This window comes from Adiantum capillus-veneris, chromosome 10 (genome assembly GCF_014529385.1).
Source record: "Adiantum capillus-veneris isolate H3 chromosome 10, ASM1452938v2, whole genome shotgun sequence".
Taxonomy (NCBI): Eukaryota; Viridiplantae; Streptophyta; class Polypodiopsida; order Polypodiales; family Pteridaceae; genus Adiantum; species Adiantum capillus-veneris.
This window is the reverse complement of record NC_140940.1, coordinates 908606-935305: the sequence shown is the minus strand read 5'-3', so window position 1 is coordinate 935305 and position 26700 is coordinate 908606. Positions and strand designations below refer to the sequence as shown.

Sequence of the window (26700 nt, the reverse complement as noted above, 5' to 3'; positions counted from 1 at the left end):
AATAATGAAGCATCTCATCTCCAAAGCGTAGCTACATAAGCAACCAAATTCTTGTTATAGCATCTTGTATTGATAGACAATCAATCTTCTTAAGAAAAGCTACAAAAAAATTCATCTTTGGAGAAATTTCATCTCACAACCACGATGTTTTTTGGAAATTTGGAAAATTTGAAAGGCATTTTGGGAATTTATGAAAAAGTATTTTGGGAATTTATGAAATTTAACGGGTATTTTGGGAATTTCCACAAAGTAGATTTTTGCTATATTATTTTGGCCTCCATCTTAATATATCTTATATCATTTTGGTCTCAATCGTCAACTTCGGCTCTCTCTCTCTCTCTCTCTGACGCCGGTGGGCAGCGCCTTTAGGCTGCTGCTGCAGGCGACAGATCCCTTGCCTTTGCTTCCTGTTTCCTTCTTGTATGCTCAACAACGGTGGGCAGCGCCTTTAGGCTGCTGTAGGCGACAGATCCCTTGCCTTCGCTTCCTGTTTCCTTTCTGTATGCGTGAGCGCGAGAGAGAAATGAAATGAAATGAAATGTTATATTAACGTCTTCAAAAGGCCATAGTGACCTATGAGACCAGAAAGTTACAAGGTGGTGGATCTGATACAAAGTCAGAGTAACAAAATAACCTAATCAACAGTACAAAACAAAGATATATATTATGGGATTCTAGATTGGTCGATGTGAGCTAAGCCGAAAACTAAGCAAAAATGGGCGGCTAGTTGGGATAGCTGAATCACAAAAGATCTAGCATCGGTCGTTGGCGAATCTCATCAATTTCCTCCATGGTTAGTAGTCTAACTGGGCGTCGTGCATGGCTGGCCAGCGTGCTCTGAATCTTTTGTCGTAGCCTCCATCGATGATGTGTAGTCCTGCGCAGTCATGGGCGCCTGGATTTCCCTAGTTCAATCGCTCGGTCAGTCAATGTGCCTCTGGTGTGAGACGGGGGGGAGCTCTGCTGTGGGAGTGGCTCTTGCGGCTGTCCTGTGTCTGCTCTGAAGAAGCCTGTAATCCGTCTTTGAGACTGGTTAGCCTCGCCATTCATCAGGCTCTCTCTGTGTCTGCGCAGCTCGAGCAAGAACAAACCCAGGCATCTTTGATCTTCGTATCCCATTACTCTTGAGAGTGGTCCAAAACCCTCTCTGAACAAGCAATGGAAGCGGCCTCGTATCTCGTAGTAGACGGGGCAGTGGCATGTATAATGCAGCTCTGTCTCAGGTTCCAAGTCACACAAGGGGCATGTCCTGGCCTCTGCCGGTACTCCACTGTATCTCCCGGTTTCAATCCGCAGCTGGTGAGACGATGTGTGTAACTGGCCAATAGCACACCGTATCCCATGAGACAGGTGGGTATCCATGTATCTGGGTCTCATCACAAAAACATCTTCCGTAAGCTGGAGAAGGTGGTCTCTGTAGAAATCCATCTTCGTGCCTAGTTCTTGCTGGTTGTATCCATGTCCTCCTGGTGTCTAGCTGGGTCAGGTCTTGGCGGATGAGCTTGGTGATCTTCGACTGTGTAAGAATGAGAGATGGTGCATTTAATGAGTACTGGAATGGTGGCAGCCTGTCTATGCTGAACCCATGCGCCTGAAACCATGATCTCATCTCCCCATACCAGCATGTTGTATCTCCTTGTATGGCTAACTGTCGGGAGGACTCAAGTGCTATGCGAGCATATCTGTCTCTGGGAAGTTCCCATGTGCGGTTTATGAAGGAGACTGATCTGGTGAGCGCCTCTACCACCAGTGGGGGGGCCGCCAGATCTGCTCGGATAATGGCCCGTGGTACTGATGCCTTGGCTCTAATGAGCCGCGAGATCATAGAGACAAGAGGCTTCTCCATGTTCCCCCATCCGTCTGTGCGACCTGGCCTCCCGTGGTGATCCAATGAAGGTCCCCATATCTCAGCCCCATAGAGCAATGCTGAGGCCACTAAGGTGTCAAAAAGCCAGAGCTTCGTCCGGGGTTCCTGAAACTGAACCTGCGAACACATCCTCTTCAATCTACCCAATGCTGCGTGGGCTCTAGTCAATCTAGTCTCTGCTGCTCTTCTGAGTGAGAATGGGTCCAGTAAAAACCACTCCAAGGTAAGTGTAAGCGTCTGTGTACTCCACAGTCTCCTGGCCGTATGTGAATGTAGGTGCTGATCTCCTGATCCACTGTGGGGTGGTATTAAACACCATAACCTTGGTTTTACCAAGGTTGACAGACAAACCACTTTCGTAGGCAAACGTATGCAAAGCATCCAATTGGCGTTGCATTCCCTCTGGGGATTCGGAGATCAACACAATATCGGCTGCATATAACAAAAGTGGAATCCATGTCCCTGCCAACTGTGCACCTTTATCCCCATCCCTGTCAATGTAGTCAGAAACCTCATCCACGTACATATCGAAAAGAGTAGTAGAGAGCGGGCAACTGTGAGGTCCCCACCCCGTCGTATCAACCAGCGGATGTGATGGTGAACCTGGTGGCCACTAGATCTATTGCGGAAGCAAACAAAATGGCTCAGGGTTCGACTAGCGGACGATCTCTTATCACAGAGTGAGTCGAGTTCGAGCCTACTAGTAAGGAGATTTAGCTCCACCTCGCAGGGGAAGCGTACTTAAACTATCTAGCGATCCTAAGACCCACCTTCCAAGAGGAGAGAAACCTCGAGTGCCTTTTTCCCCATGTTTCAGAGGCACATACTCTCAAGATTTCACCGCTCTAGGGGCAATAAGTATTACTAATATCGAGTAAGAACTATGGGAACAGAGAGTTCCCGACCAATCGGGACCACCCATCTTGTAGGCATTGGCAACCTGAGCCAAGCCCCCACTTTCCACCCCCACACTCACACTTCCTTGTGTGACCTAATTACTACCACAAAGGTTGTTCAACATAAACATTCCTTGTTTAATTCCGAATCACATTGTTCGTTAAGGTAACCCTTCAACCAGTATTGCAAACAACACCAAGACAGAATTCTAGTAAAAATTCTACTCAAACTTATTCATAAAAATTCCAATGTTCTGGAGGTACAACATCCCCCCTCCAGCGAGAGTTCACTCCTCCCGTTGTCGCCTAGCTGCCCATACAACTAGGTATGTCCATCGCATAGAAAGCACGTCATGGACACTCCCACCGCATCGAAAGCAAGACGTGGGTTCCCACCGCATAGAAAGCAAGTCGTGGATTCAAGCGCCCTTAACGAGGAACTCTGCCCCCTGTGATCAGTAGGGGGGTCAAGACTGATTCAACATTGGAAATAAAATGAACATGTCGAGCTAAATTTTCCCTAGCAGACATTCTTTCCTCTTGCAAACAGCATACCCATCAATCATTTCCTTCCTACTTTAGAACTTAACGTACAATGAATTCAACGCCGAGGTTTCCATCGGATTTCTCCAACATGTTTGGGGATATGTTTATTCCTAACTAAACGTGTGCAATGTTAAATTAAACAACTTGAATGAAATTATGACCTACCTCTTCCATTTCTTCGTCGATGGCCCGTGAGATGGCCGGTATTTGTTCCTCCATGGGAGCTTTTCCCTTTCCATTGACATTGCTTGTTCCTGCCTCGCGGTCGTGGGCACCACCGAAGCGAGTTCTCTTAACCAGAGCCATTTTACTCACTACTTTAAATAATTAGCTTGGAGAAAAAGCTACGGTTCGCAAGCGTCATAACAACCCAATAGATAGATTGGCAACATTAATTAATTCCCCCTATATGAGAGGTCTAGATTTTTCATATAGCAATCATTATGGATGACACATAACCCTATGGGAACTGGCTCTAAAGATAATTATTTGGCTTACATGATTAAGAATAATAGGATTTCACTAATGGAATTACCAGAGAGATGAATTAAGTATGATTAATCTCTTTCCCAACAAATAGATGGTGCAGATTCACCTTATGCATAGGTGTGCGGAAAGTCAACTCTTAGAGACTTAACGACGGATTAATTTTTTCTTAATTACATCTTAATGCATAAGAGAAATGAATTTAATTGAGCTACAATATTAATGAGTGATAGAAAGAGTGATTCTCATCAATCTACACAATTATCAGCTTACTGATTAATTGCTATGCTACCTAGAGAGAGAAAACTCTAATAATCATGCACTAATCATTAATCAAGAGTGATGAATGGCTGATAATTCAGCTATGGGATGATGACTACATAATATAATATGGTTAAGGAGAATTTAGAGAGTATTTATAGAGAATTACGACTAGAAATAAGCATAATAGACGAGGAATTTAGATGGTGATGAAAAGAATTTACAGAAGGCATTAATTAAACCGTGGTTATCGTGATTAAGGGCTGATAATCTTCTCAATTCTCTGATCTAATCGAGCTCCTTGAGGCGAGAATTCGACAGCACCTCCCTCCTTGCTTCTCCTTCAAAAGGTGTGTGTACCGGCAGCACCTTCCTAGTGTGTGTATGTATGTGTGTGTGTATTGTGTGTGTGTGTGTGAGCATATGTGTTTGTGTGTGTGTGTGAGCAGGCCTTTAAATAGGCTCATCCAAGCTGAAAATCGACCAGCCTTGCTAAATGCATTTGCAGGAGCACTCAGTCTCTGCATTGGCAAGTCCAGTTCCCCTACCCACCAAGTGTCAGGTTGGCTTGGTTAACTGGCTCTGAGACTTAGTTAGTGGATTGGCAGCTTTCCCAGGACTCCCACAAGGCAAGAGGGCGCCCCCTAGCTGCTAAAGCTGATCTGGGGTGGGCTGGAACCTGTTCCCACACAGCCTCGGGCCCCCGGTACCTCCCTGGACAATTTTTAGGAAATTTGGTTCTAGGCTAAAACGGGTCATACGAGTCGGATTTTGATGCCAAATATTGCTATACGAAGCTCTAACTAAGACGTACTGGCCCGAGTACCTGCCATATTTAGCAGCCCTCGGGTCCGAAAATGCATTTTTTTCAATTTTGGGGTACGGGTGCAGTTTTTCGAGACGGTCAAAACTGGACGGGTCGGGTGACCAAAAACTTACTATTTTTAAAAAAAATTCACAAAAATTATTTTAATTCACATTTTGAAGCTTTATAACATTCTTAACATCAGGGCACTGACAGAATTCGAAAAACTGCTAAAAATAGTAACTTTTTCCATTATATTCATTTCAAGGTACAAGGGTGCTCTATTTGATCGGGGTCAGAGACCTTACAGCAACCCTGCTTCACCCCAATAGTGGAGTGAACCGGTATTGAGAGTCCCTCCAGGGTGCGTACATGCCCTACTACTGATCTGTATAATGCCATGATCCCCCAAATGAGCTCTGTGGGTACTCCCATTTCCTGTAATCTGCGCATCAGTCTAGCTCTGGGTACCGTGTCGAAAGCTTTGCGGAAGTCCACAAAGCTACAATAGATCTATCTCCCATGAGATCTTCCTTCCTCGATGATGGCCCTGAGTGTTAGGATATGGTCAAGAGTAGAGAAGCCTCTCCTAAATCCTGCTTGCCCAGTTGCACGTATTCCTTCCCTCTCTGCCCATCTACTTAGCTGTTGCTCAAGAATGGATGCATACAACCGTGCCAGTGTGTGCCCAATCATAATAGTGCGATAATTCCCAGGCTCCATGGGGTCTCATGATTTGAAGATAGGTACGATTGTAGATAGGCTCCAAGTGTCCGGTAGGCCCTCACACATGGCACGGTTAAACATAACTGCTAGAAGCTCTGCTAGTAGGTCTTTGGCATGCATGAAATGCTCAGCTACTAGGCCCTCATGATCATATGCTCTCCCAGTCTTTATCCTGTCAATAGCTTTCTTCACCATCTCAGCGGTGAAAAAGACACATGTATGTCGGCATGGGTCAGGGGGGTTGGGGAGGGGCGGCTGTTCAGGTACTGTGTACAAAGATGATGCGTACTAACCCCAGGTCTCCGTGGAGGAAATAGCAGGGGGGGGGGGGGGGGGACTGCTCATGAAAGAGCCGCCACGCCTCACGCGAGTCTTGACTTAAGAATAGCTGATATAGATCCTGCTCGAGTCGAGCCAAAAAAGCCCTCTTCTTCCGCCGCACCAGGCATCGAAAGTCCAACTGTGACTGTCTGTGAGTGACGTCCCCCAACAACACCTCCCTTTGAAGTCTGGCTCTAGTATGGCGGCACTCCTCACCGTACCAGCTGTTCTGAGGCATGCTCCCAGATCGGCGGCTCTGCTCAGGCTGGGTGTGTGGGTATGCTTCTGCTGCTGCCTCATGTAATGTCTGTGTCAGTATAGTAGTTAGCTCCTTCAGAGGTCGCCCCGGGTCCTTAGTGCATAGGCGTCTGTAGACTCCGTCCATGTATACAGAGTCCATCTCCCTTGTGAATGTGTAGCGAGTAGTGGCTGCTACTCGTGGCCTGTGTGCTACACTGAATTGGAAAGAGATGGTCATTGACACCAGAGCATGATCCACTGCCACCCCGACCGGTCTGGGCCCAACTGTGAGATCCTGGATACTAGAGATGAGATTCGGTTGTGCCATGACATAGTCCACCGTGCTGGCTCCATGTCTGTGTGGGAAGCATGTAAAACCTCCCGCAGCAGGGAATCTCTGTAGGCCGTTCAAGATGGCCAATCCATGTGCAGTGCCCATGTCTATTAGGTGTTGCCCATACTCAATATATTCCATATCGTGTGATAGTCTGGAAAGGCCCGTATCTGCCACATTGCATCTCCTCTGAAGTATCATAAAACACTGCCTAGTGATGGGCAGTCCTAGCATTGAAGCCCCCGAGGATGATAATGTCACCGTCCCTAGAGAACTCCCATATGTCATCATCCAAAATAGAGAAAGGGGATTGTCCCCTGGGTGGTGCATAAACTGATGTACTCGGGGGAAAGTAACAAATAGCTAGATAGAGGTATCTGCCTATCTCTGCTTTCAGTCTCACCCACATGTACCTGGCCTGCTCGTCCCTGCAGGCTATATGTATCAGTGGCTGCAGATCCTCTCTAAATAACACTGCCACTCCTCCCGAGCCCCGCCCTCTGTGCTCTGAGCGTGTCTCTTGTTTGTAGGCTGTCTCCCACCTATATCCACTGATGTGAGGCATGGATTGCCCCGGGGCCTGGTGTGTCTCAGAGTAGAAGATGATGTCTCTTCCAGTAAAGCTATCCTCAAAAGCACCCACATCAAGATGCATAGATCTGCAATTCCAGGCAGCTACTTTGAGTGTGGTCCCATAAGTCTCGCACCGTCATGTGGAGCGTCGCTCCAGTATTACTACTTTTCCGTCTCGGTAAAAAGAGATCTTGCCTTTTCCCCTTGCCGCTCTAATCTCCGGCATTACTTCCTGCATATGAGCGATCTGCGAGAGGGTGAGATCGTCCCCGAGAAAGATGCCAGTCTCTTTAAGAGTTGGTCTTTTCTTCAAGAATGACTTCTTTGCTTCCATGGAGGGAAAACGGAGGATGAGTGCTCTTTCTTTTGAGGTTTCTCCATTGCCTCCATTTTTCTTTATGTTGCACACTCTCCATGCCCTTGTGTGTGTCGTCTCATGAATCCCCATCAAGGCTGGGAGTTCTTTTACTTCTTCGTCCACATTGCCTTTGTCTTTAAGACCGCAAATTCTCACATGTAAAGCGCACACCCTTCTCCTCTGCTCCTCCTCTAGTGTCTGGTTAATGATGTTGTTGGGTGTGGATGTGGGCGTTATCTCCTTGTCTTTTCCTTTTTTGACCACCTTGATCCATTTCTCGGCTTCGTCCGCCTTTTGTTGGGTTTTGGTAAGAACATCCACCCAAGAAGTCGTCATTTCTTTGTGCTGTTCTTCTCCCTCTTTGATGGCCCATACTTGTTCCTTGATCGTGTTGATTTCTTCAATTACTGAGGGTTGCAGTTCGCCCTCTTCCAGTGTGTTTCTTGATCGGGCTTCGGCGAGTTCTTTCTTGAGTGATGTGATCTCTTCCTCTTGGGTCGTCACTCAGTCTTCCAGTGTGCTTATCTTGCTCTCTTGGATCAGCACATGTCCTTCGAGAATGTTTATTGTGCCCCAGAGATTGCGGTTCAACTTGGTGATGGTCTCCGTCATTTCTTCTTTGCATTTTTGAATGGCATCCTCTAGGGGGTCGGCTTTATCGTTTGTCTTCCTCATGCTTGATCACTGTCCGCAAGGGGGGGGGGGGGGGGGGGGGGGGGTTAGATGCACGTGTGCACCCACACTAGCAACGGTCTCGACAAGTGGTGGAGCGCGAGGCGGTACGGCCCGGGGGTGAAAACGGTAGTTACGAGAGAGAGAGAGAGGGGGGGGGTGTGGGAATAAGTATGGTAGATAGAGTGGGGGGAAGGGGGGCGGAAAAGAAATAAAAAAATAAAATAAAATAAAATTAAAATTTCTCCCTACGCGTAGAGGATGGACGTCCTACGCGTGAAAGAAAAAAGGGGGGAGGTGTGGGGGGGGGGGGGGGGGGGGGAAAGAAAGACATACTACGCGTAGGAAAGGGGGGGGAGACATGCTACGCGTAGAGGTTGGGGGGCTAGGGCAGCGTGGAGTGGGCGCGTGGTGCAGCGCGCGAGCAGGGCAGGGCGGTGGGGGTGCAAGGCGACGGGCGCGCGGATGCAGTGCAGGGTGGGAGCGAGGGGCAGGGCGCAAGCCAGGTAGCAGCACAACGCGTCAGCGAGTAGCGCACGCGAGCAACACAGAGAGAGAGGGGGGGGGCGGGGGAATGCAAAGCGCGTGAGCAGGGGGCAGCGGGAGCAGGGGGCAGCGGCAAGAGAGAGAGAGAGAGAGAGAGAGAGAGAGAGAGAGAGAGAGCTAGACCGGGCCTCGTTAGTCTCTCTCTCTTGAAGATGTCGTGTTCAGTCACCGGTGGCGCTCACTGTGTGTGTGTCGCGCTCGCTGTCTCACCGGGCTGACTTGTGAGACTCAGAGCACACTCGCCGTCTCCCTCAGGCTAGTATGGCCAGATGAAACCATTTGCACCCATGTGGCCGCCTGAATTCCTCGACACATTTGCACGTCAAAACTCCATGAAAACGTATACATTCCACAAATGACGTGCGCGGGCAATGTTGTTAGTCCAAATGGCTCTCATACCCCAGGTTGTGGGTTCAAGCCTCCCGGGGAACGATGGGGGGGGGGGGGGGTGTGTAAACTCGGGTACTCGAGTTTACATCCCACCATAGATCCCATCTCCTCCCATGTCCGATATAGACGAGGTCACCCCCCCCCCCCCCCCCCCCCCCCCCCCCCCCCCCCTCTCTCCTCTCTCTCCACGCGTTGGAATCAAGAGTGGGGCGTAGATCCCATCTCCTCCCATGTCCGTGTGAGATGTAGACGAGGCCATTCCCGCCCCCCCCCCCCCCTCTCTCTCTCCCTCCGCGCGTTGGAGTCAAGACTGGGGCGTAGATCCCATCTCCTCATGTGCCAAGATTCTTTCTTTTTCGAAAATCGTAGGCACATAATATACTTTAAGAACATTAGCGCGCATCAAGTGAAGACCCGCGAGAGAGGGAGGGAGTGTCTCTTCCGTGTCTGATTGAAAATGTCAGGCATCAACAGGTAGAGCCCCTGGATGGCAAATTGAGCTTCGCTTTGCGAGGAATGCATGGCAGACGAGACTGTGCCTGTCGAGGTTAAGCACACTCAGCTCTTCATCGGCGGAAGATTTGTCTCCTCCATTTCTGGTAAGACACACACGCGCGCGCACACACACACACACATTCACGCAGTTTTTCTGTACTCTCTACTCCTTTCTGCGCGAATCAGTGTTAAACTATGAGAGAGAGAGAGAGAGAGAGAGAGAGAGAGAGAGAGAGAGAGAGAGAGAGAGAGAGAGAGAGAGAGAGAGAGAGAGAGAGAGAGAGAGAGTGTATATCAGTTTCTTCGAGAAGCAATCAGTTTGAAATGCCATTTGAATTTTTTAGGTAGGACGTTCCCGACATATGATCCTCGCAGTGGCGACATTATCACCTACATATCTGAGGGTGATCAGGAAGATGTGGACTCAGCTGTGAAAGTTGCCCGAGAGGCCTTTGACAAGGGACCATGGCCCCGTATGACCGGCTATGTAAGTGCTTCATGATCATGATTGTGTGTGCCTGAATATCATAGAGACTTAAGAGAATTTTGTTACATTTTTGCAGGAACGGGGTCGATTGCTTTTCAAGTTAGCAGACCTGTTGGAGCAACACAGTGATGAGATTGTGGCCCTTGAAGCATTGGATAATGGAAAGCCTGTAGTGATAGCCCAGATGGTGCATGTTTTAACAATTAAGTACCTTCGTTCGCAAGCAGGTAATTTTGAATGGAAGTAGTGGTTGGATCATTATGCCAATAAATCAATCCTGGTCTGTCAACCTTTTACTCTTTTTTTTTTGTAAAGATAAATCTCATGTAACTGTGTTATCTTGTTGAGATTGTTATGGATTGTATCTTAGCACACAAGAATTTGCTGTAGAATACATCTTGCCATAGATTTACAATACCAACTATGATGGTATGGATCTTCTTTTATCATGTTTTTCACATTAGGCATTTGGCAGGTTGGGCAGATAAAATAGCAGGGCAGACATTGAAGGTGGATGGGCCTTTTCATGCTTTCACATTGCTAGAGCCAATTGGTGTTGTGGGCCAGATTTTGCCATGGAACTTTCCAACATACATGTTCATCACCAAGCTTTCATGTGCGCTTACTTGTGGGAACACGGTGGTTGTGAAGCCAGCAGAGCAGACCCCTTTATCCACTCTCTTTTGTGCACATCTTGTGGCTGAGGTAGCCATACTTATTGATTGCCTCTCCAACTATTTACTGAATTCAACACCTTTTAAAGTGTATTATTGTTACAGAATTTTTGAGAGTTTGTACTGCAAGTTTCTTCAAATCTAGAATTTGAGTTACTACACACATGTCTAGCCTGCTTGATTTTCACTTCCACGAAAACACGCACACAAGCGTAGGCTCTCACACAGCACACATACTTAGTGTACATATGTGTGTGAGTGAATTTATATTTACATCCTTAACTGTAGAGGTATATGCATGTATGCTTTGTGTATCTGTGTGCATCTCTCCCTCTGTCTCACACACACACACACACACACACACACACACACACACACACACACACACACACACACACACACACACACACACACACACACACACACACACACACACACACACACACACACACACACACACACACACACACACACACACACACACACACACACACACACACACACACACACACACACACACACACACACACACACACACACACACGCGCGCGTGCGCGTACACTTTTTTGCTAGAAAAGGAGGGTTTCGATTCTTTTTTCTTACGTAAGGCTGGGTTCAGACTGAACCAGCGGAAGAAACAAGCCTTCCTAAATGTCCCGCCGCCTAGTGTGAACAGTGTGGAGGAGAAAAAGTGAAAAAGTGAAGGGGGTTTAGAGAGGCCATCAACTCTTCCGAGAGGGGGAGGGGGGTCGGAAGAAAAATGGAGGGCCCGGCGGAAGAGTGCCTCAACTACAACCAATGAAATTTCGCCATGAAGGATCGACGCCCCTTTGCATTTTTCTTCCGCCGCCTAGTCTGAACCCACCCTTAAAGTTACAAAGCCCAGAGGCATTACATAAGGCCTTAGGGATCACAAGATAAACCAGAACTGGCAGTGAAAAGACCTCTGAAATACAACAATAATCACAAACCATAGGGGAAAAACCATCAATGATAGAGTTACAAAAGATGGTAATACATCGAAGGCTAGGGACCAGGGAGAGTAGGGTGACTGTAGAAGAGAGCTGCACACACAAAGCAAACAAAAAGCAGATAAGCAACAAACAAGCAGCAAACACCGAAATATGAGGCAAAAGCTTGCATAGAAAGAAACACAGAAAGAAAGAAAAACGTCACAAGCTCACAGACAACAATTGCGAGGGGGGGGGGGGTTGCATTATTTTTTCAAGACATGTTAGTGCTGGAAGCATTGTGAACTAATTGTTTGCGGTTGGCTACAATCAAGCAAAGTGTAAAAGTGCTTCCTGTGCAGGCAGGAATTCCAGCAGGCGTCGTGAATGTTGTGCCTGGATATGGTCCAACTGCTGGTGCTGCCATTGGTCGCCACATGGAAATTGACAAGGTCAGCGTGCGATTATTGCTTTCTAGCATCTAATGTTATTAGTGCCTATGTGAGTGTAGATCCATGGGTTTTGGCCTTGTCACACTCTCTGCTCTTGATTTACAGCTGGTGTTCACAGGGTCTACCGAGGTTGGGAGGCTGTTGATGGAGGCTTCAGCAAAGAGCAACTTAAAGCCCTTGACATTGGAGCTTGGGGGCAAGTCTCCTTTGATTATCTTTGATGATGCAGATGTTGATGAAGCAGTTGCTGTCGCAGATGGTGGCATCTTCTTCAATATGGTGGGCACTTCATGATGTTTTGTGACCATCTCAAAATGTAATTGTGGTTCTTTCATCTACCATGGCAAGGCAAGGTGGTGTTTTAACCTTCTAAATGCAGGGCCAGGTCTGCACAGCTGGTTCACGAGTTTATGTTCAAGAGGGCGTTTATGATGAGTTTCTGGAGAAAGCTGTCAAACGAGCTCAACAAAAAGTGATAGGAGATCCTTTCAAGGCTGGGGTAAATCATGGCCCACAGGTGCATGAAGCGGCAACTATTTTGTACCCAAGTGTTGCCATCCATTTTACTGCACTGATGTGGCAAGCTCTTTTGTTCAGGTGGATCAAGCTCAGTTTGATAATATACTTCATTACATAGCTCTTGGAAAGGAACAAGGAGCCAACTTGGTGACTGGGGGTAAACGGTCTGGAGTGAAGGGTATGTTTGTAGAGCCGACGATATTTGCAGACGTTAAGGTGAAGAGGGTTTGAACCTTAGTGCATTTTCATGCAAGTGGGTTTACAGGAGCTACCTAGACCATGCACTTTCTCTAAAAAATGTGTTTGCTTTTGACAGGATGATATGAGTATCGCAAGGGATGAGATATTCGGTCCTGTGATGAGTGTCATGAAGTTTAAGTGCGTGCATTACTTTTCCTTGGTATCGCAGGATCTTTGGTTCTGCTGCATAAGCTTTTGCTTGGAATTTTATTTCATGTTTTATTGTGTTCTGTTGTAGAACTCTGGAGGAGGTGCTTGAACGTGCTAATGGCACCATTTATGGGCTAGCAGCTGGGGTAATGACCAAGAACATTGACCTTGCAAACCGGGTCACACGCGCCTTGAAGGCAGGAACAGTTTGGGTTAACACATACAATGTTCTGGATCCAGCTGTACCGTTTGGTGGCTATAAAATGAGTGGGTTTGGGAGAGAAAATGGACTACGAGGTTTGCAAGAGTACATGCAAACAAAGAGTGTGATAACAAGACTGGTCTTACCTTCTTGGCTCTAAACGGTGTCGAGCAAAACTTTTGCTAGAAAACACAAAAATAAGAAGAGATTTACCATGAATAAAGGGTACTGATCTTTCCTTGACAATGACCCGGTGCCCAACTCTTGGTTTGATGAAGTCATATTGTTAGTGACAATGACCCGGTGCCCAACTCTTGGTTTGATGAATAAAGGGTACTGATCTTTCCTTGACAATGACCCGGTGCCCAACTCTTGGTTTGATGAAGTCATATTGTTAGTGATCAGCTGGTATCAGGCATGTATACGAGTTGCATTTTATGGAAGAGAGAGAATTGTTACTCCTTTGATGTGATTTTCTTGTGACATCACAGTGCGCTAACCAGGGGATTGTACCCCTTATTCTTTTACTGATTTATTACTTGTGTTGTTATGTGTGTGCAACAACAATGTGAGTATTCTGTTCTTGAGCATTAGTAGATGTTTGTTGCAATTAGCAAGCATATATGTCGTGAGGACTTTCAGGCCGATTGGGAAAATGCTGTTATATTTGAGTGACAAGTGGATTCATCATACTTCCTTCATTGAATGACAGATAGTGGTCTAAATTTACCATTTATACTGGGCTTTTACAATTAGTCCTTTTGTTAGAATATATTGAATAGTTTTGTATGGCCAGCATAGCTCATTTAGCATAAGCTTAGAACCTAGCTTGGCGATTTGTCTTTGAGAAGACTTGTGTGTGGGGGTTCTTTCTTTGGCTTTCTAAAATAAGCCTTAGTGAAGAAGAGAGTTAATCGTACATCTGAATATGTAATCATTTTTTATGCTTGTGGACATATGTTGCATGTGAAACTTTGAAATCTTCTTTGTTCCTTAGTTTGTAAATTGGTCTCTTTGATTTAGACATTTTTTCTTTTGGAGTGCCTTAGTGTAAGATATTTTGATGTTACAAGCTTTGACACAAGGTTTTCATAATTTGGTCTAGCCATCAGATTCCAAAACCTTAAGGTGTTATGGACCTTTGATCTCTCAATTTGTGCAAGCCTTGTTTGTAGTTGGGCTTACCCCAATAGTTGCCTCTTAAGACATAGGCTTTATAAGCCATGCAGGCTTCTATGCCACAAAAGACTTCTATTGCGCCCAACAATGACTTTGATACTAGTTGATAGCTTAGGGTTGGCAACCTCCTAAGAGGTCACATGTTTGAGTATTTTCATCGCACAATCGTGCTTAACTTGAAGGTTTCCATAAATTGGTCTACTCATCTAGACCCCAAAACCTTAAGGTGTCAAGGTCATCCGATTTAGCTAATTGATGCAAGCCTGTCACAAGTTTGGCTTACCTCAATAATTTTGTAATGGAATTGACCTATTAGCTTGAGAGTAGCAGAAATTAGAGAGTACTTTTGTGAAATTATGTTGTGAGCATAGCGGGTGAACATAATTGACGATAGCAACGTTAAAATAGCATTTAGTTAACTTGGCATGAACAATACTTTTGCAAGAGTGAGAGTTTAGAGAACATGACAACAGTTGAGGATTGGATTTATGTGGAGCCGGTCCCCCCTCCAATATGCATTTGTATTATGGTTTCTTTCATCAAGAGAGACTTGTTACAATACAATCTTTGTCATGAAATATAATATCTAACTTTATCAAATGATTTTCTCATATTAAATTGATCATCTAATGTGGGAGAATAAACGGGAACAAGAGTTAGAATAGAGATAGGTGTTTCTACATCTATCTCAATACTGGATCAAAAGGAGAGATGTTGCATCTCAATAGGGGTCTAAAAGGAGATGGTCTATCAAAAAGTAATGTGCAATAAGTGCTTCTAAACTTATCTCAGCAAAGGACCAAGAGAAGAGATGGTTACATCTCAATAAGGGTCCAAAAGGAGGTAGTCTATCAAAGAGCAATGTGCATGTAATGGAGTTTAAAATACCTTAGGGTTAGCTTCGGCAAACTAGGGGGTGAGGACCCGATCTAAGCTTGAGGTGCTTGATAACTAAGGTGCGGATTTGATGACTAAGGTGCTTGTCATGCGTGATGACTAAGGTACTTGAGGTGCTTGTCATACTTAATGGGAGGTAAGGTGCTTGAGTCAAAAAGAGACCCTACAAACTTAATGAGGAAGGTGCTTGAGAAGATTCTTATATATGCGGGGTAAGGTGCTTGAGTAAAAAAGAGACCCTACAAACTTAATGAGGAAGGTGCTTGAGAAGCTTCCTATACATGGGGGGTAAGGTGCTTGAGTTAAAAAGAGATCCTGTAAACTTAATGAGGAAGATGCTTGAGAAGCTTCCTATGCATGAAAATCCCAAAGTTACGGGAATCTTTGACTGAACTTTCCACTCACCCAAAGGGCACCCCTTTTTCAAAGGGCACATGGGACACATGTCAGACTCTCCTTATGCTTGACCACATGGTGTGTTTGAATGCTATTGGTTAGGCTAAAGAGGGGTCCAATGAGCTCTAGTTCTATCCAACAAATATTTAGATATTTTCAAGCTCTCTCTCTCTCTAAGGGGTAAGGAGGATACTTGTCGAAAGACTACCCATGTACTTGAATACATGCAACATGTGATTGGCTAGAGGGAGAGGGGTCCAATGAGCTTGCAGCATGTGGAAAAGTTACAACTCGCCCCAAGCAAGCAAGGGGGGTGCTAGGGGGATATACACCACACACTCTCATTTTGTGGATTCATTCTCACTTGGTAAAAGTTAAGGAACTCCACCTCTTTCTCCAAGCTTGTGAGAAGTAAGAGCCTACACCAACACTCTTGGCTATGGAATGCAAATCCAACCAAGAGCCATGCTCCAATGCTTAAGCTTGCCATCTTCTCCATCTTCATTACTATGTTATTATGTATGCTAGCAAGAAGAGCGATGATAAGTGAGGAACTATTTCTTTCTCATATGGAATGTTTCTTCTTCCTCTTCCCTACCCTCATTTCCCACCAGCTCTCTCCACCTTCGAAGGTGTTTGAGGCCTTGGGACTGAGGCTTGGGATAGTTAATGCTTTCTACAAAGTTTATGTTATGCTTGTGATGCATGAAGCTTTCCATCTTCAGTGCATCACCTAAGTCACAAGAAACACAAAGATTGTATTGCAAGCCTCTCTTGATGGGAGAAACTATAATACAAATGCCTATTGGAGGGGGGGAGGGGACCGGCTCCGTATGAATCCGTTCCTCAACTTTTGTCATGTTCTCTAAACTCTCTCTCTTGAAAAAGTATAGGTTATGCCAAGTTAACTAAGTACCATGTTTATGTTGCTACCATCAATTAAGTTCACCCGCTATGCTCACAAAGTAATCTCACAAAAGTGTTACATCTAATTTCCTAATTCCACTACTCTCAAAGTTCATAGGCCATTTCCATTACATTGGTATCAGAGCATTTGGTTTCTCTTTTCTTGCTTAAGAAGAGGGGTCCTTAAGTAGACTATTAATGGTTTTTTTGTTAATTATATTAGGGTAAGTGGGATTAGGATCTATTATCGGTTTTGTTGAGCCCACTATGTGGGATATGGTGCACACTTCGGGAGCTTTGGTCTTAATAATGGAGTCTTTTAGACTTGCCTACGGCTTTAGCATTACTGAGCCATAAGAAGTCCAAAAGGAGCTATCCCTCGACAACTTGGCTATGTTATACTGACTCCACTACTCTTTATAATTAACCAATTCGAGCCGTGGATGTAGATACTTAAGTGCCTATTTTCAAAGGTTAAGAGGAGTAGCAACTAAGGTTTTGAATTGCCAAAGTATACACTAAATAAACACATAAGTTCAATTAACATGGCTGACAATAACCAAGAGAGTAGAATGAACATTGATAACTTTGATTTTGCACATGAAGGTGCTAATGATGACGCCCCCATGTTTGTTAATTATCTTGTCACTAGGTTGCAACAAGCTATGTGCAACCTCGCTTTGCAAGCCAAAGTTACTCAACAACTTCGTGCTTATGGGATTTCCTTTCCTCTCCAAGAGGAGAGAGAGCTTAGGAGGCCTCTTGACGAGACCCCCAAAAAAAGACTCTCTCCCATACGAGAGGAGGAATCCAAAGAACAAGAAAGTTATGAATCCTTAAGTTCCTCCGAAGATGTGGCTCCACAAAGACGGCGGTCTAAATGATCGCCAACTCCTCCCAAGAGGAAACGGTCAACCCATAGTCCTTTTCTTTGTCACTCCGAAAGAGAAGAGAGGAAACAAAGGAAGAAAAGGGAAAGAAAGAGGTCACCCTCTTCTTCTAATTCTTCACCTTCCTCCTCTTTCGATGAAAGCTATTCTCCTAGAGAATACAAGATGGGAGGAAATCGCAAATCTTACTCTGCATGGCGAAGGTCACAAAAGGTCAAGAAGTTCAAAGAGGGAGGAAAGAGTATCTCTTTTCTTACCTATGATGGCACCTTTGGTGCTACCGACAAAGTATTGGCCTTCATCCAACAATTTGATGTGGCCTTTGGAGATGAGGGCTTCACGGAGTCCTCCAAGCTACGCCATGTAGCTATGCACTTCCAAAAATCGACTCGTCAATGGTGTGCTAGCCTTCGTGGCAACGGCGAAGCCCCAAAGACATGGAAAACTTTACAAGTTTCCATCATGAAGCAATTCCTTGCAAGAGATGCAAAGGACAAAGTGCTCACCGAATGGCGGGTTTTGAGGCTTCTCTCTCATGAGTCTATCCACAAATATGTGGATAAGTTTTGGGATTTATATCTCAAGGCTATTGTCTTTCAAAAGATAGATTTTGCCGAGCAAAAGCAACAATTAACTACAGGGAAAATAGCATGTACATAGATGCTAATGAGTTGGGGAACACCATATCCCTGCAATAAAGGTAATCAAGAGGAATTAGAGTTGTCTAATTTCCTAAATAGATCCCAAGATGTTTTCATTGATGACATCCCTAGTGAGCTACTCTAAAATGAGGGATGACGACCATGCAATTGAGCTCCTACCAGGAAGCTTAGTGCCTAACAAGCCTCCTTATCGAGTTTCACAAGCTCAACAAGAGGAGATCATGAGGCAAGTGCATGAATTGGTGGAAAAAGGGATGGTGAGGTCTACCTCCTCTCCATTTTGTTCACATTTCTTTTAGTGCAAAAGAAAGACGACACATATCACATGTGTCTCGACTATAGAGCACTAAATAAGATTACTATCAAAAATAGATTTCCCGTGCCGTGCGTAGAAGGTCTATTTGATAATTTACAAAGTTTTGACCTGACAAATGCTCCAGACGCATTCAAACTCATGATAAACAAAAATCTTCAGGCCACTCAAATTCTCTTGAGGAGTACAAGCGACACCTCTAGGTAATCTTTCAAGTTGTGAGAGAGAATAAGCTTTTCATTAATCAAAAGAAAATTGAATTTTTCCTACAAGAGATTCAATATTTAGGTCACATTATCTCTAATGATGGCAACCATATGGATCCAACAAAGTTAGAGATAATAAAAGGATGGCCTAATCCAAGGAATCAACATGAGGTAGGAAGCTTCATAGGTATGTGTGCATACTATAGATGCTTCATAGAAAGAATTCTCGCTAATAGTAGGCCCATTATATGACTTAACAAAAAGAAACATTAAGTATTCATGGACTGCAAAAGTGCAAGAAGCTTTTGAGAAGCTTAAGGAGAATCTTATCTCTCAACGTGTGCTCACACTACCAGATCTCTCAAAGCCATTTGAGGTCCAATGTGATGCTTGTGGTGATTGCCTTGGAGCTGTTTTTCTTCAAGAAGGGCATGCCATAGCATCGATAAACGAGTATTGGGAAAATACGACAAAGAGCTACTAGTTGTTCTAAATGCCCTAGACACGTGGAAACGCTATCTCTTGGGGACTCCATTCATCCTACCAACGGATCACAAAGTCTCAAGAACTTCATGACGCAAACCAAGCTCTCCGACAAACAAATACGGTGGGAAAATTTTCTTTTTCAATTTAAATTTCGTATTGCTCACATTGCTAGCCAGCACAATCAAGTGGTCGATGCACTTTCACAACGACCAAGGGTAAACATGGTATCTATAACAACTCACAATGATCTATCTTTTTTGATAGATGAGTATGCTACTGACCGAGACTTTAAGTACGTAATTACAGCCTTTGCAATAGGGAAGAAAAAAGAACCATTTATCTTAAAGGATGGTTATCTTCCAAACGACAGAGTTAATCACCCAAACAATAAGAAAGTCATGTATGAATCCCATACTTCTCCTTATGCGGGACAAAGAGGGAATCCATAATCTACTCTTCAAAGAGTAGAAATGTATTTCTGTTGGTCTACCATGAAAAGTAAACATACAAGCGTATGTTTCAAAATGCGTGGTATACCAAAATTTGAGATTTGATCGAGGGAACTTAGATTGTTTCAGGACAGGCTTAACAAGAAAACACACTCTATGCCTGTCAAAAAGACTATTAAGGCACATCAAATGGCAACCCTCTCTAGATCTCAAATTTTCAAGCATCGTGGATTTTCAACAACCATAGTGTCGGACAAAGATCCTAGAATGACTAGTAATTTCTAGAAGGGTCTCTTTGAGAATTTAAGAAGTAGATTAAATTTCTCTTTTGGCCTATCATCCACAAATGGATGACCAAAGTGAAATAACTAATCTAACAATTCTTGATATACTAAAAGCCTATGTCATGGAAGTAGATCAATGTTCTCAATGATAGAAGTACCTACCTCTTATAGAGTATGCATACAATGATATTGTACATAGTTCTATGGGGAAAGTACCTTTTGAGGTTAAAGAAGGAAGCTCCAAAAGTCCCTTACCACTTAAATTACATGGGAAGATCTTCATTGCTGATGAATATAGCCGAGAATCACAAGAATCTTTTCCAAAGGTTAAAGAGGTTATATCCATCTCAAAGAAAAGGCAAAAAGGGCTACTGCTAATAAGCATAGAAGAGCCTTATCCTTTAAGAAACATGATTGGGTCTTGTTAAAGTTTCTCAAGGCTTGTCCAAGGCATACTACGGGCAAGAATCCTATGGGCCACCAAGAGTATTATGCTAATCTAGCAAAAAGATACTATGTTCCTTTTTAAATTCTTAAGCCAATAAATGAGATGGCTTATCAATTAAAGTTGCCCCAACCATTGGCTCATGCACCATGTTTTCCATGAGAGCCTGTGTAGCCTTACAAAGGAGCGCCATCAAAAGAAGCAATATTTGCAGACCCTCCAAAAATCGGAGATCCAGTACTTCAATCTGAGTCCATCCTATGACATGAAGACAAGGTATTAAGAAAGGATAAGATTATCTGACGTTATCTTATTAAGTTAAAGAATTGTCTTTTTAAAGATGCTAAATGGATGCAAGAAACCTAGCTTAAGGATACTATGAACCTTGTCAATGCTTACAATGTTGCACTACAGTAAGCATATGAAAATGCATTTTAAATGAAAAATGTTTTTGTCTTATAAGACTAGTTCTCTTTTTATTGTGCACAAATTTAAGTAGTATGCATGCTTAGAATCATGTTTGTGGTGATGATGTCTCCCAACCACCAAGTCAAACTTGTCACTCTACTTTGGAAGTATGAATGGACTAAAGAGCAGACATGCTTGCGACAGCTATGTCTCCCAAGCACCAAATGGATTAGTCATCTATCTTGGAATGATGTCGAAGGGTAAAAAGGGATCCTCTACCCTCTAAGTAGCATGGACTAATGACTAGGCTTTATCTTCTCTACCTCATAGTCGAGGACGGCTATGATTTCAAGAGAGAGGTAATGTCATAAAATATAATATCTAACTTTATCAAATGATTTTCTCATATTAAACTGATCATTTAATGTTGGAGAATAAACGGGAACAAGAGTTGGAATAGAGACATGTGCTTCTAAACCTATCTCAACACGGGACCAAAAGGAGAGATGGTTGCATCTCAATAGGGGTCCAAAAGGAGATGGTCTATCAAAGAGCAATGTGCAATAAGTGCTTCTAGACTTACCTCATTAGGGGACCAAGAGGAGAGATGGTTAAATCTCAAAAAGGGTCCAAAAGGAGGTAGTCTATCAAAGAGCAATGTGCATCTAATGGAGCTTAAAAGACCTTAGGATTAGCTTCATTAAAGACCTCCAATGGTTAGTGTTAAAAGTCCTTTGACCTTAGGCAAGCTAGGGCTGAGCTTGAGGTGGGAACCTGACCTAAGCTTGAGGTGCTTGTCGTGCTTGATGACTGAGGTGCTTGAGGTGCTTGTCATGCGTGATTACTAAGGTACTTGAGGTGCTTGTCATACTTAATGGGGGGTAAGGTGCTTGAGTCAAAAAGAGACCCTACAAACTTAATGAGGAAGGTGCTTGAGAAGCTTCCCATACATGGGGGGGTAAGGTGCTTGAGTCAAAAAGAGACCCTACAAACTTACTGAGGAAGGTGCTTGAGAAGCTTCCCATACATGGGGGGTAAGGTGCTTGAGTCAAAAAGAGACCCTACAAACTTAAGGAGGAAGGTGCTTGAGAAGCTTCCTATGCATGAAAGTCCCAAAGTTAGGAAAATCTTTGACTTAACTTTCCACTCACCCAAAGGGCACCCCTTTTTCAAAGGGCACATGGGACATGTCAGACTCTCCCTATGCTTAAACACATGATGTGCTTGAATGCTATTAGTTGGGCTAAAGAGGGGTCCAATGAGCTTCTAGTTACATCCAACAATTATCTAGATATTTTCAAGCTCTCTCTCTCTCTCTAAGGGGTAAGGTGGACACTTGTCAAAAGACTACCCATGTACTTGAATGCATGCAACATGTGATTGGCTAGAGGGAGAGGGGTCCAATAAGCTTGCAGCATGTGGAAAAGTTTCAACTCGCCCCAAGGAAGCAAGGGGGGTGCTAGGGGGATATACACCACACACACACACACACACACACACACACACACACACACACACACACACACACACACACACACACACACACACACACACACACACACACTCATTTTGTGGATTCATTCTCACTTGGTGAAAGTTTAGGAACTCCACCTCCTTCTCCAAGCTTGTGAGAAGTGAGAGCCTACACCAACACTCTTGGCTATGGAATGCAAATCCAACCAAGAGTTAGGCTCCAATGCTTAAGCTTGCCATCTTCTCCATCCTCATTACTATGCTATTATGTATGCTAGCAAGAAGAGTGATGATAAGCGAGGAACTATTTCTTTCTCCTATGAAATGTTTCTTCTTCCTCTTCCCTACCCTCATTCCCTGCTAGCTCTCTTCACCTTCAAAGGTGTTTGAGGCCTTGGGACTGAGGCTTGGGATAGTTAATGCTTTCTACAAAGTTTATGTTATGCTTGTGATGCATGGAGATCTCCATGCATCACAAGCATAACATGGAAATCTTCTAGGTGCATCACAAGTGCATCACCTAGGTCACAAGAAACACAAAGATTGTAATGTACCAAGTCTCTCTTGATAGGAGAAACTATAATACAAATGCCTATTGGAGGGGGGACCGGCTCCGTATCAATCCGGTCCTCAACTATTGTCATGTTCTCTAAATTCTCTCTCTTTCAAGAGTATTGTTCATGCCAAGTTAACTAAGTACCATGTTTATGTTGCTACCATCAATTAAGTTCACCCGCTATGCTCACAAAGTAATCTCACAAAAGTGCTTTATCTAATTTCCTAATTCTGCTACTCTCAAAGTTCATAGGCCATTTCCATTACAATCTTTGTGTTCCTTGTGACATAGGTGATGCAATGAAGATGGAAAACTTCATGCATCACCAGCATAACATAAACTTTGTGGAAAGCATTAACTATCCCAAGCCTCAGTCCCAAGACCTCAAAACACTTTCGAAGGTGGAGTGAGCTAGCAGGGAATGAGGGTAGGGAAGAGGAAGAAGAAACATTTCATGGGAGAAAAAATTAGTTCCTCACTTATCTTCGCTCTTTTTGCTAGCATACATAATAGCATAGTAATAAAGATGGCAAGCTTAAGCATTGAAGCATGGCTCTTGGTTGGATTTGCATTCCATAGCCAAGAGTGTTGGTGTAGGCTCTCAACCTATCTACTTGCTTGGAGAAGGAGAGGGAGCTCTTTCACTTTTTCACTACACAATATGAGAGTATGTATGAGTGTGTGTGGGAGAGTATACCCCTCAAGCAAGCCCCTACTTACTTTGGTTGATCCCCCCTTGTAGCTCATGTTTGAAGCTGATTGGACTCTCCAAACCTAGAAAATCACAAGAAAGAGTCATACCAAGCAACAAGGGTAGCCTTGGGACAAGTGTCCCCCTTTTCCCTTTGAGAGAGAGGGCTTGATAAATGCTAAAACAATTAATTATCGTTGGACCCCTTGGAAGGCCAACCAATAGGCTTTAGGCACACCATGACCGTAACCTAGCTAAGGACTTGACATGTGTCCTACTTGCCTCTTGGACAAGGGGTGCCCTTTGGGAGATAGAGTGGTCAAGCAACCACCCCCTCTTCTTGCATGGCTCGCATCCTCCTTGTAGGGATTTACTTTGACTTTTGTGCCACCTCAAGCCCCTCAACCTTGGGCCTAGTTCTCACCACAAGCTTGGCCCTTAAGCCTCTCAAGCTTGGGGTGGGTCCTCACCTCAAGTACAGCCATAACTTTTCAAGCATCTCAATCATTAAGCACTTCAAGCATCTCAGTCCTCAGGCATGTCAAACACCTCAAGCTTGGGCCGGGTTCCCACCTGAAGCACACACCTGAAGCACATCCCTAGCTTACCTAAGGTCAAAGGACTTTTAACACAAACTATTGGAGTTCTTCAACCCTAAGGTCTTTATGCTCCATTGGTTAGCCTTGCTCTTTGATGGACCATCTCTCATTTGGATCCCTTTACCATTGGCCCCGTGTTGAAATAGATCTATAAGTACATGTCTATATCCTAACCCTTATTCCCGTTTATTCTTCCACATTAAATGATCAATTTAATATGAGAAAATCATTTGGGTTGGTTAGATATTAGATTTTATGACATTACCTCTCTCTTGAAATCATAGTCGTCCTCCACTATGAGGTAGAAGAGATAAAGCCTTAGTCATTAGTCAATCTTACTTAGCGGGTAGATGATCCCTTTTTACCCTCCCTACAACATCTTTCCAAGATGGATGACTAATCCTTTTGGTGCTTGGGAGATATAGCTGCCGCAAGCATGTTTGCTCTTTAGTCCATTTCATTCTACCAAGTAGAGTGACAAATTCTACTTGGTGTTTGAGAGACGTCGTCATCACAAACATGATTCTAAGCATGCGTAGTATTTAAATTTTTGCACAATAAAAAGAGAACTAGTCTTATAAGACAAAAGAATTGGTCATTTAAAAGAAATTTGTACATTTGCTTACTCTAATGTAGCATTGTAAGCATTGACAAGGTTCATACTATCCTTAAGCTGTATTCCTTGCATTCATCTAGCATCTTCAAAAGGATAATTTTTGAACTTAATAAGATACCGTCAGATAATCTTACTATGTCGTAGTACCTTGTCTTCATGCCGAAGAATAGCTTCCGGTTGTAGCACCTCTTCTTGGTCTTCAACTTTAGGAGGGTCTTCAACAATTGGTTCACTTGGTGACTCTCCTTTGTAGGGCTTGAGTAGGATCACATGAAAAGCATTGTGTATGAGCCAATGGTTGGGCAACTTGAGTTGATAAGCCGCCTCATTGATGGGCTTCAAGATTTAGAAAGGACCATTTTTTTGCTAGCTTAGCATAATACTTTTGATGGCTCGTAGGATTTTTTCCCGTCGTTTGCCTCAATCGAGCCTTGGGAAACTTAAGTAAGACCCAATCATTTTCTTTGGACGTTGAGGCCCTTCTGTGCTTGTCAGCAACAACTTTTTTCCTTTGTTGAGAGATGGGTATAGCCTCCTTAATATTTTGAAAAGATTATTGTAGGTCATGGCTATACTCATTGGCAACGAAATCTTCCCATGTACTTTAAGTAGCAAGGGACTTCTCATAGCATAGGAACAAAAAGTCCCAAATTCCCATCATAGAAGAACCCAGAGGCAAAATGAATTCAGTCACTATGGTTTCCAAAATATCAATCTGCATTTGTGAGTCATTGAATGCCATCACTTCATTTGATACCACAAATGCAGCATGGCTGCCTTCTCTAGTAGGCACAAACTCCTCTAGAGCCTCATCCAAAAGCATCATAAGCTCTTCATCATATCTTGTAGGACGTTCTTCACTACTCTTGTCACAAGGAACTCGAAATTCCTCTAGCGCATCATCAAGCAGATCCATAAGCTCCATATCTTCCTCCTTGGAGGAACCACCTAGTTTGTGAGTATTATCACAGGAAACCTCATGGCTTGTTGCATACATAGGCACAAATTGTTCTAGCAGCTTCACACTCCCATTCAATAGCAGAAGTCTCAACATGTATTACAAAGATAGCATCAATTTCTTTTTCCATAGCATCATCATAGCAAACCCTATAACCTGTAGCAGTCATAGACTGATCATCATCCATCACCCCCTCTGGATATGCATCTCCATAGTCATAATCTTTGTCTTGGTTCACATCAAATACATACGATCGAGCATCAAATACATCTACATCATCACCAGTATCCTGAAATGCAGCCATAGACATGAAACCCTCTTGTATAGCATCATCCAAAACAATTGCTTTTGCATGTAATGCTGCATAAGCATTCTCTTCATGGTCTACACCCAAAGAGCACTCCAAATGAGCATCCACATCACATATTGACTCTGACAAACATGTTTCTTGATCACTGCTAGCAACTATGCTTGTATGCAAACCATGTGCTGGCTCTGAGAAACCTGCTTCCTCATTTATGTCACTTTGAGAGGTTATGACTGCATGCTTAGCATCCATAGAGTCATATCTGCTTTGGAATAAAGAAGACAATCCCAATCGAGCATAAATAGTATTTACTATGAAATCATCATCTGCATGCAATAATGTCTCGTCTTCCAGAAGACATGCATCAATAACAGATTCTAGCTTAGCATTTTCTTTGGCTTTACTTCTTGCAGAAATATGCTCCCAGAATTCATCATAGTTGAGGATCTGCATCTGATCCCCTTCACCTTTACTAAAGACAACCTTATTTTGTTAAGTAATCTCCTTTATTTCACGATCTAGAATCTTGAGCTTTCGTAAATAAAATCCTCTGCAAAATACTCCCATCGTGTGGGATATGCTTCTGCCAGTTCTTTAACCTGCTTTTAAAAATCCGAGTTTACAGCCTCTTCAAAAGCTGCAATCATCCGATCTTCTGGAACATTTCGGCTCTTCATCTCAGCTTCGTAACATGCAATAAAACCTTCTGGATCATATCCCTGAAAAATATAATACTGCTCCCGAACAGCATTAAGTGCTAGCTCTAAATTATCATCAATCTGCTTTTTT

General features: G+C 43.8%; 2 protein-coding genes across 2 annotated transcripts; one reads left to right on the top strand and one right to left on the bottom strand.

The window, feature by feature from the left end:
- Nucleotides 1-9323: 9323 nt before the first annotated feature.
- Nucleotides 9324-13654, top strand: LOC147448356 (aldehyde dehydrogenase family 2 member B7, mitochondrial-like). Its single transcript, XM_086520994.1, has 10 exons — nt 9324-9620; nt 9861-10003; nt 10080-10230; nt 10479-10708; nt 11990-12079; nt 12185-12358; nt 12459-12596; nt 12677-12814; nt 12915-12976; nt 13077-13654. Exons 1-10 carry the CDS (start codon nt 9542-9544, stop codon nt 13348-13350), a joined length of 1479 nt encoding a protein of 492 aa, XP_086377120.1. The 5' UTR covers nt 9324-9541; the 3' UTR covers nt 13351-13654.
- Nucleotides 13655-25250: 11596 nt separating this feature from the next.
- LOC147448355 (uncharacterized) lies at nt 25251-26292 on the bottom strand. Its single transcript, XM_086522614.1, has 2 exons — nt 25753-26292; nt 25251-25580 (listed from the first exon to the last, which is right to left on the bottom strand). The coding sequence occupies exons 1-2, from the start codon at nt 26161-26163 to the stop codon at nt 25251-25253; spliced, it is 741 nt and encodes a 246-aa protein (XP_086378740.1). The 5' UTR covers nt 26164-26292.
- Between the last annotated feature and the right edge of the window lie 408 nt (nt 26293-26700).

Excerpts from the sequence above, each read along its gene's own strand:
- LOC147448356 (XM_086520994.1), top strand. The coding sequence starts at position 9,542 with ATGGCAGACGAGACTGTGCCTGTCGAGGTTAAGCACACTCAGCTCTTC. Across the intron at positions 10,709-11,989 it reads GTGCACATCTTGTGGCTGAG|GCAGGAATTCCAGCAGGCGT; the intron begins GTAGCCATACTT and ends CTTCCTGTGCAG. Across the intron at positions 12,977-13,076 it reads ATGAGTGTCATGAAGTTTAA|AACTCTGGAGGAGGTGCTTG; the intron begins GTGCGTGCATTA and ends GTTCTGTTGTAG.
- LOC147448355 (XM_086522614.1), bottom strand. The coding sequence starts at position 26,163 with ATGGATGCTAAGCATGCAGTCATAACCTCTCAAAGTGACATAAATGAG. Across the intron at positions 25,581-25,752 it reads TGACTGCTACAGGTTATAGG|GAGGAAGATATGGAGCTTAT; the intron begins GTTTGCTATGAT and ends GGTTCCTCCAAG.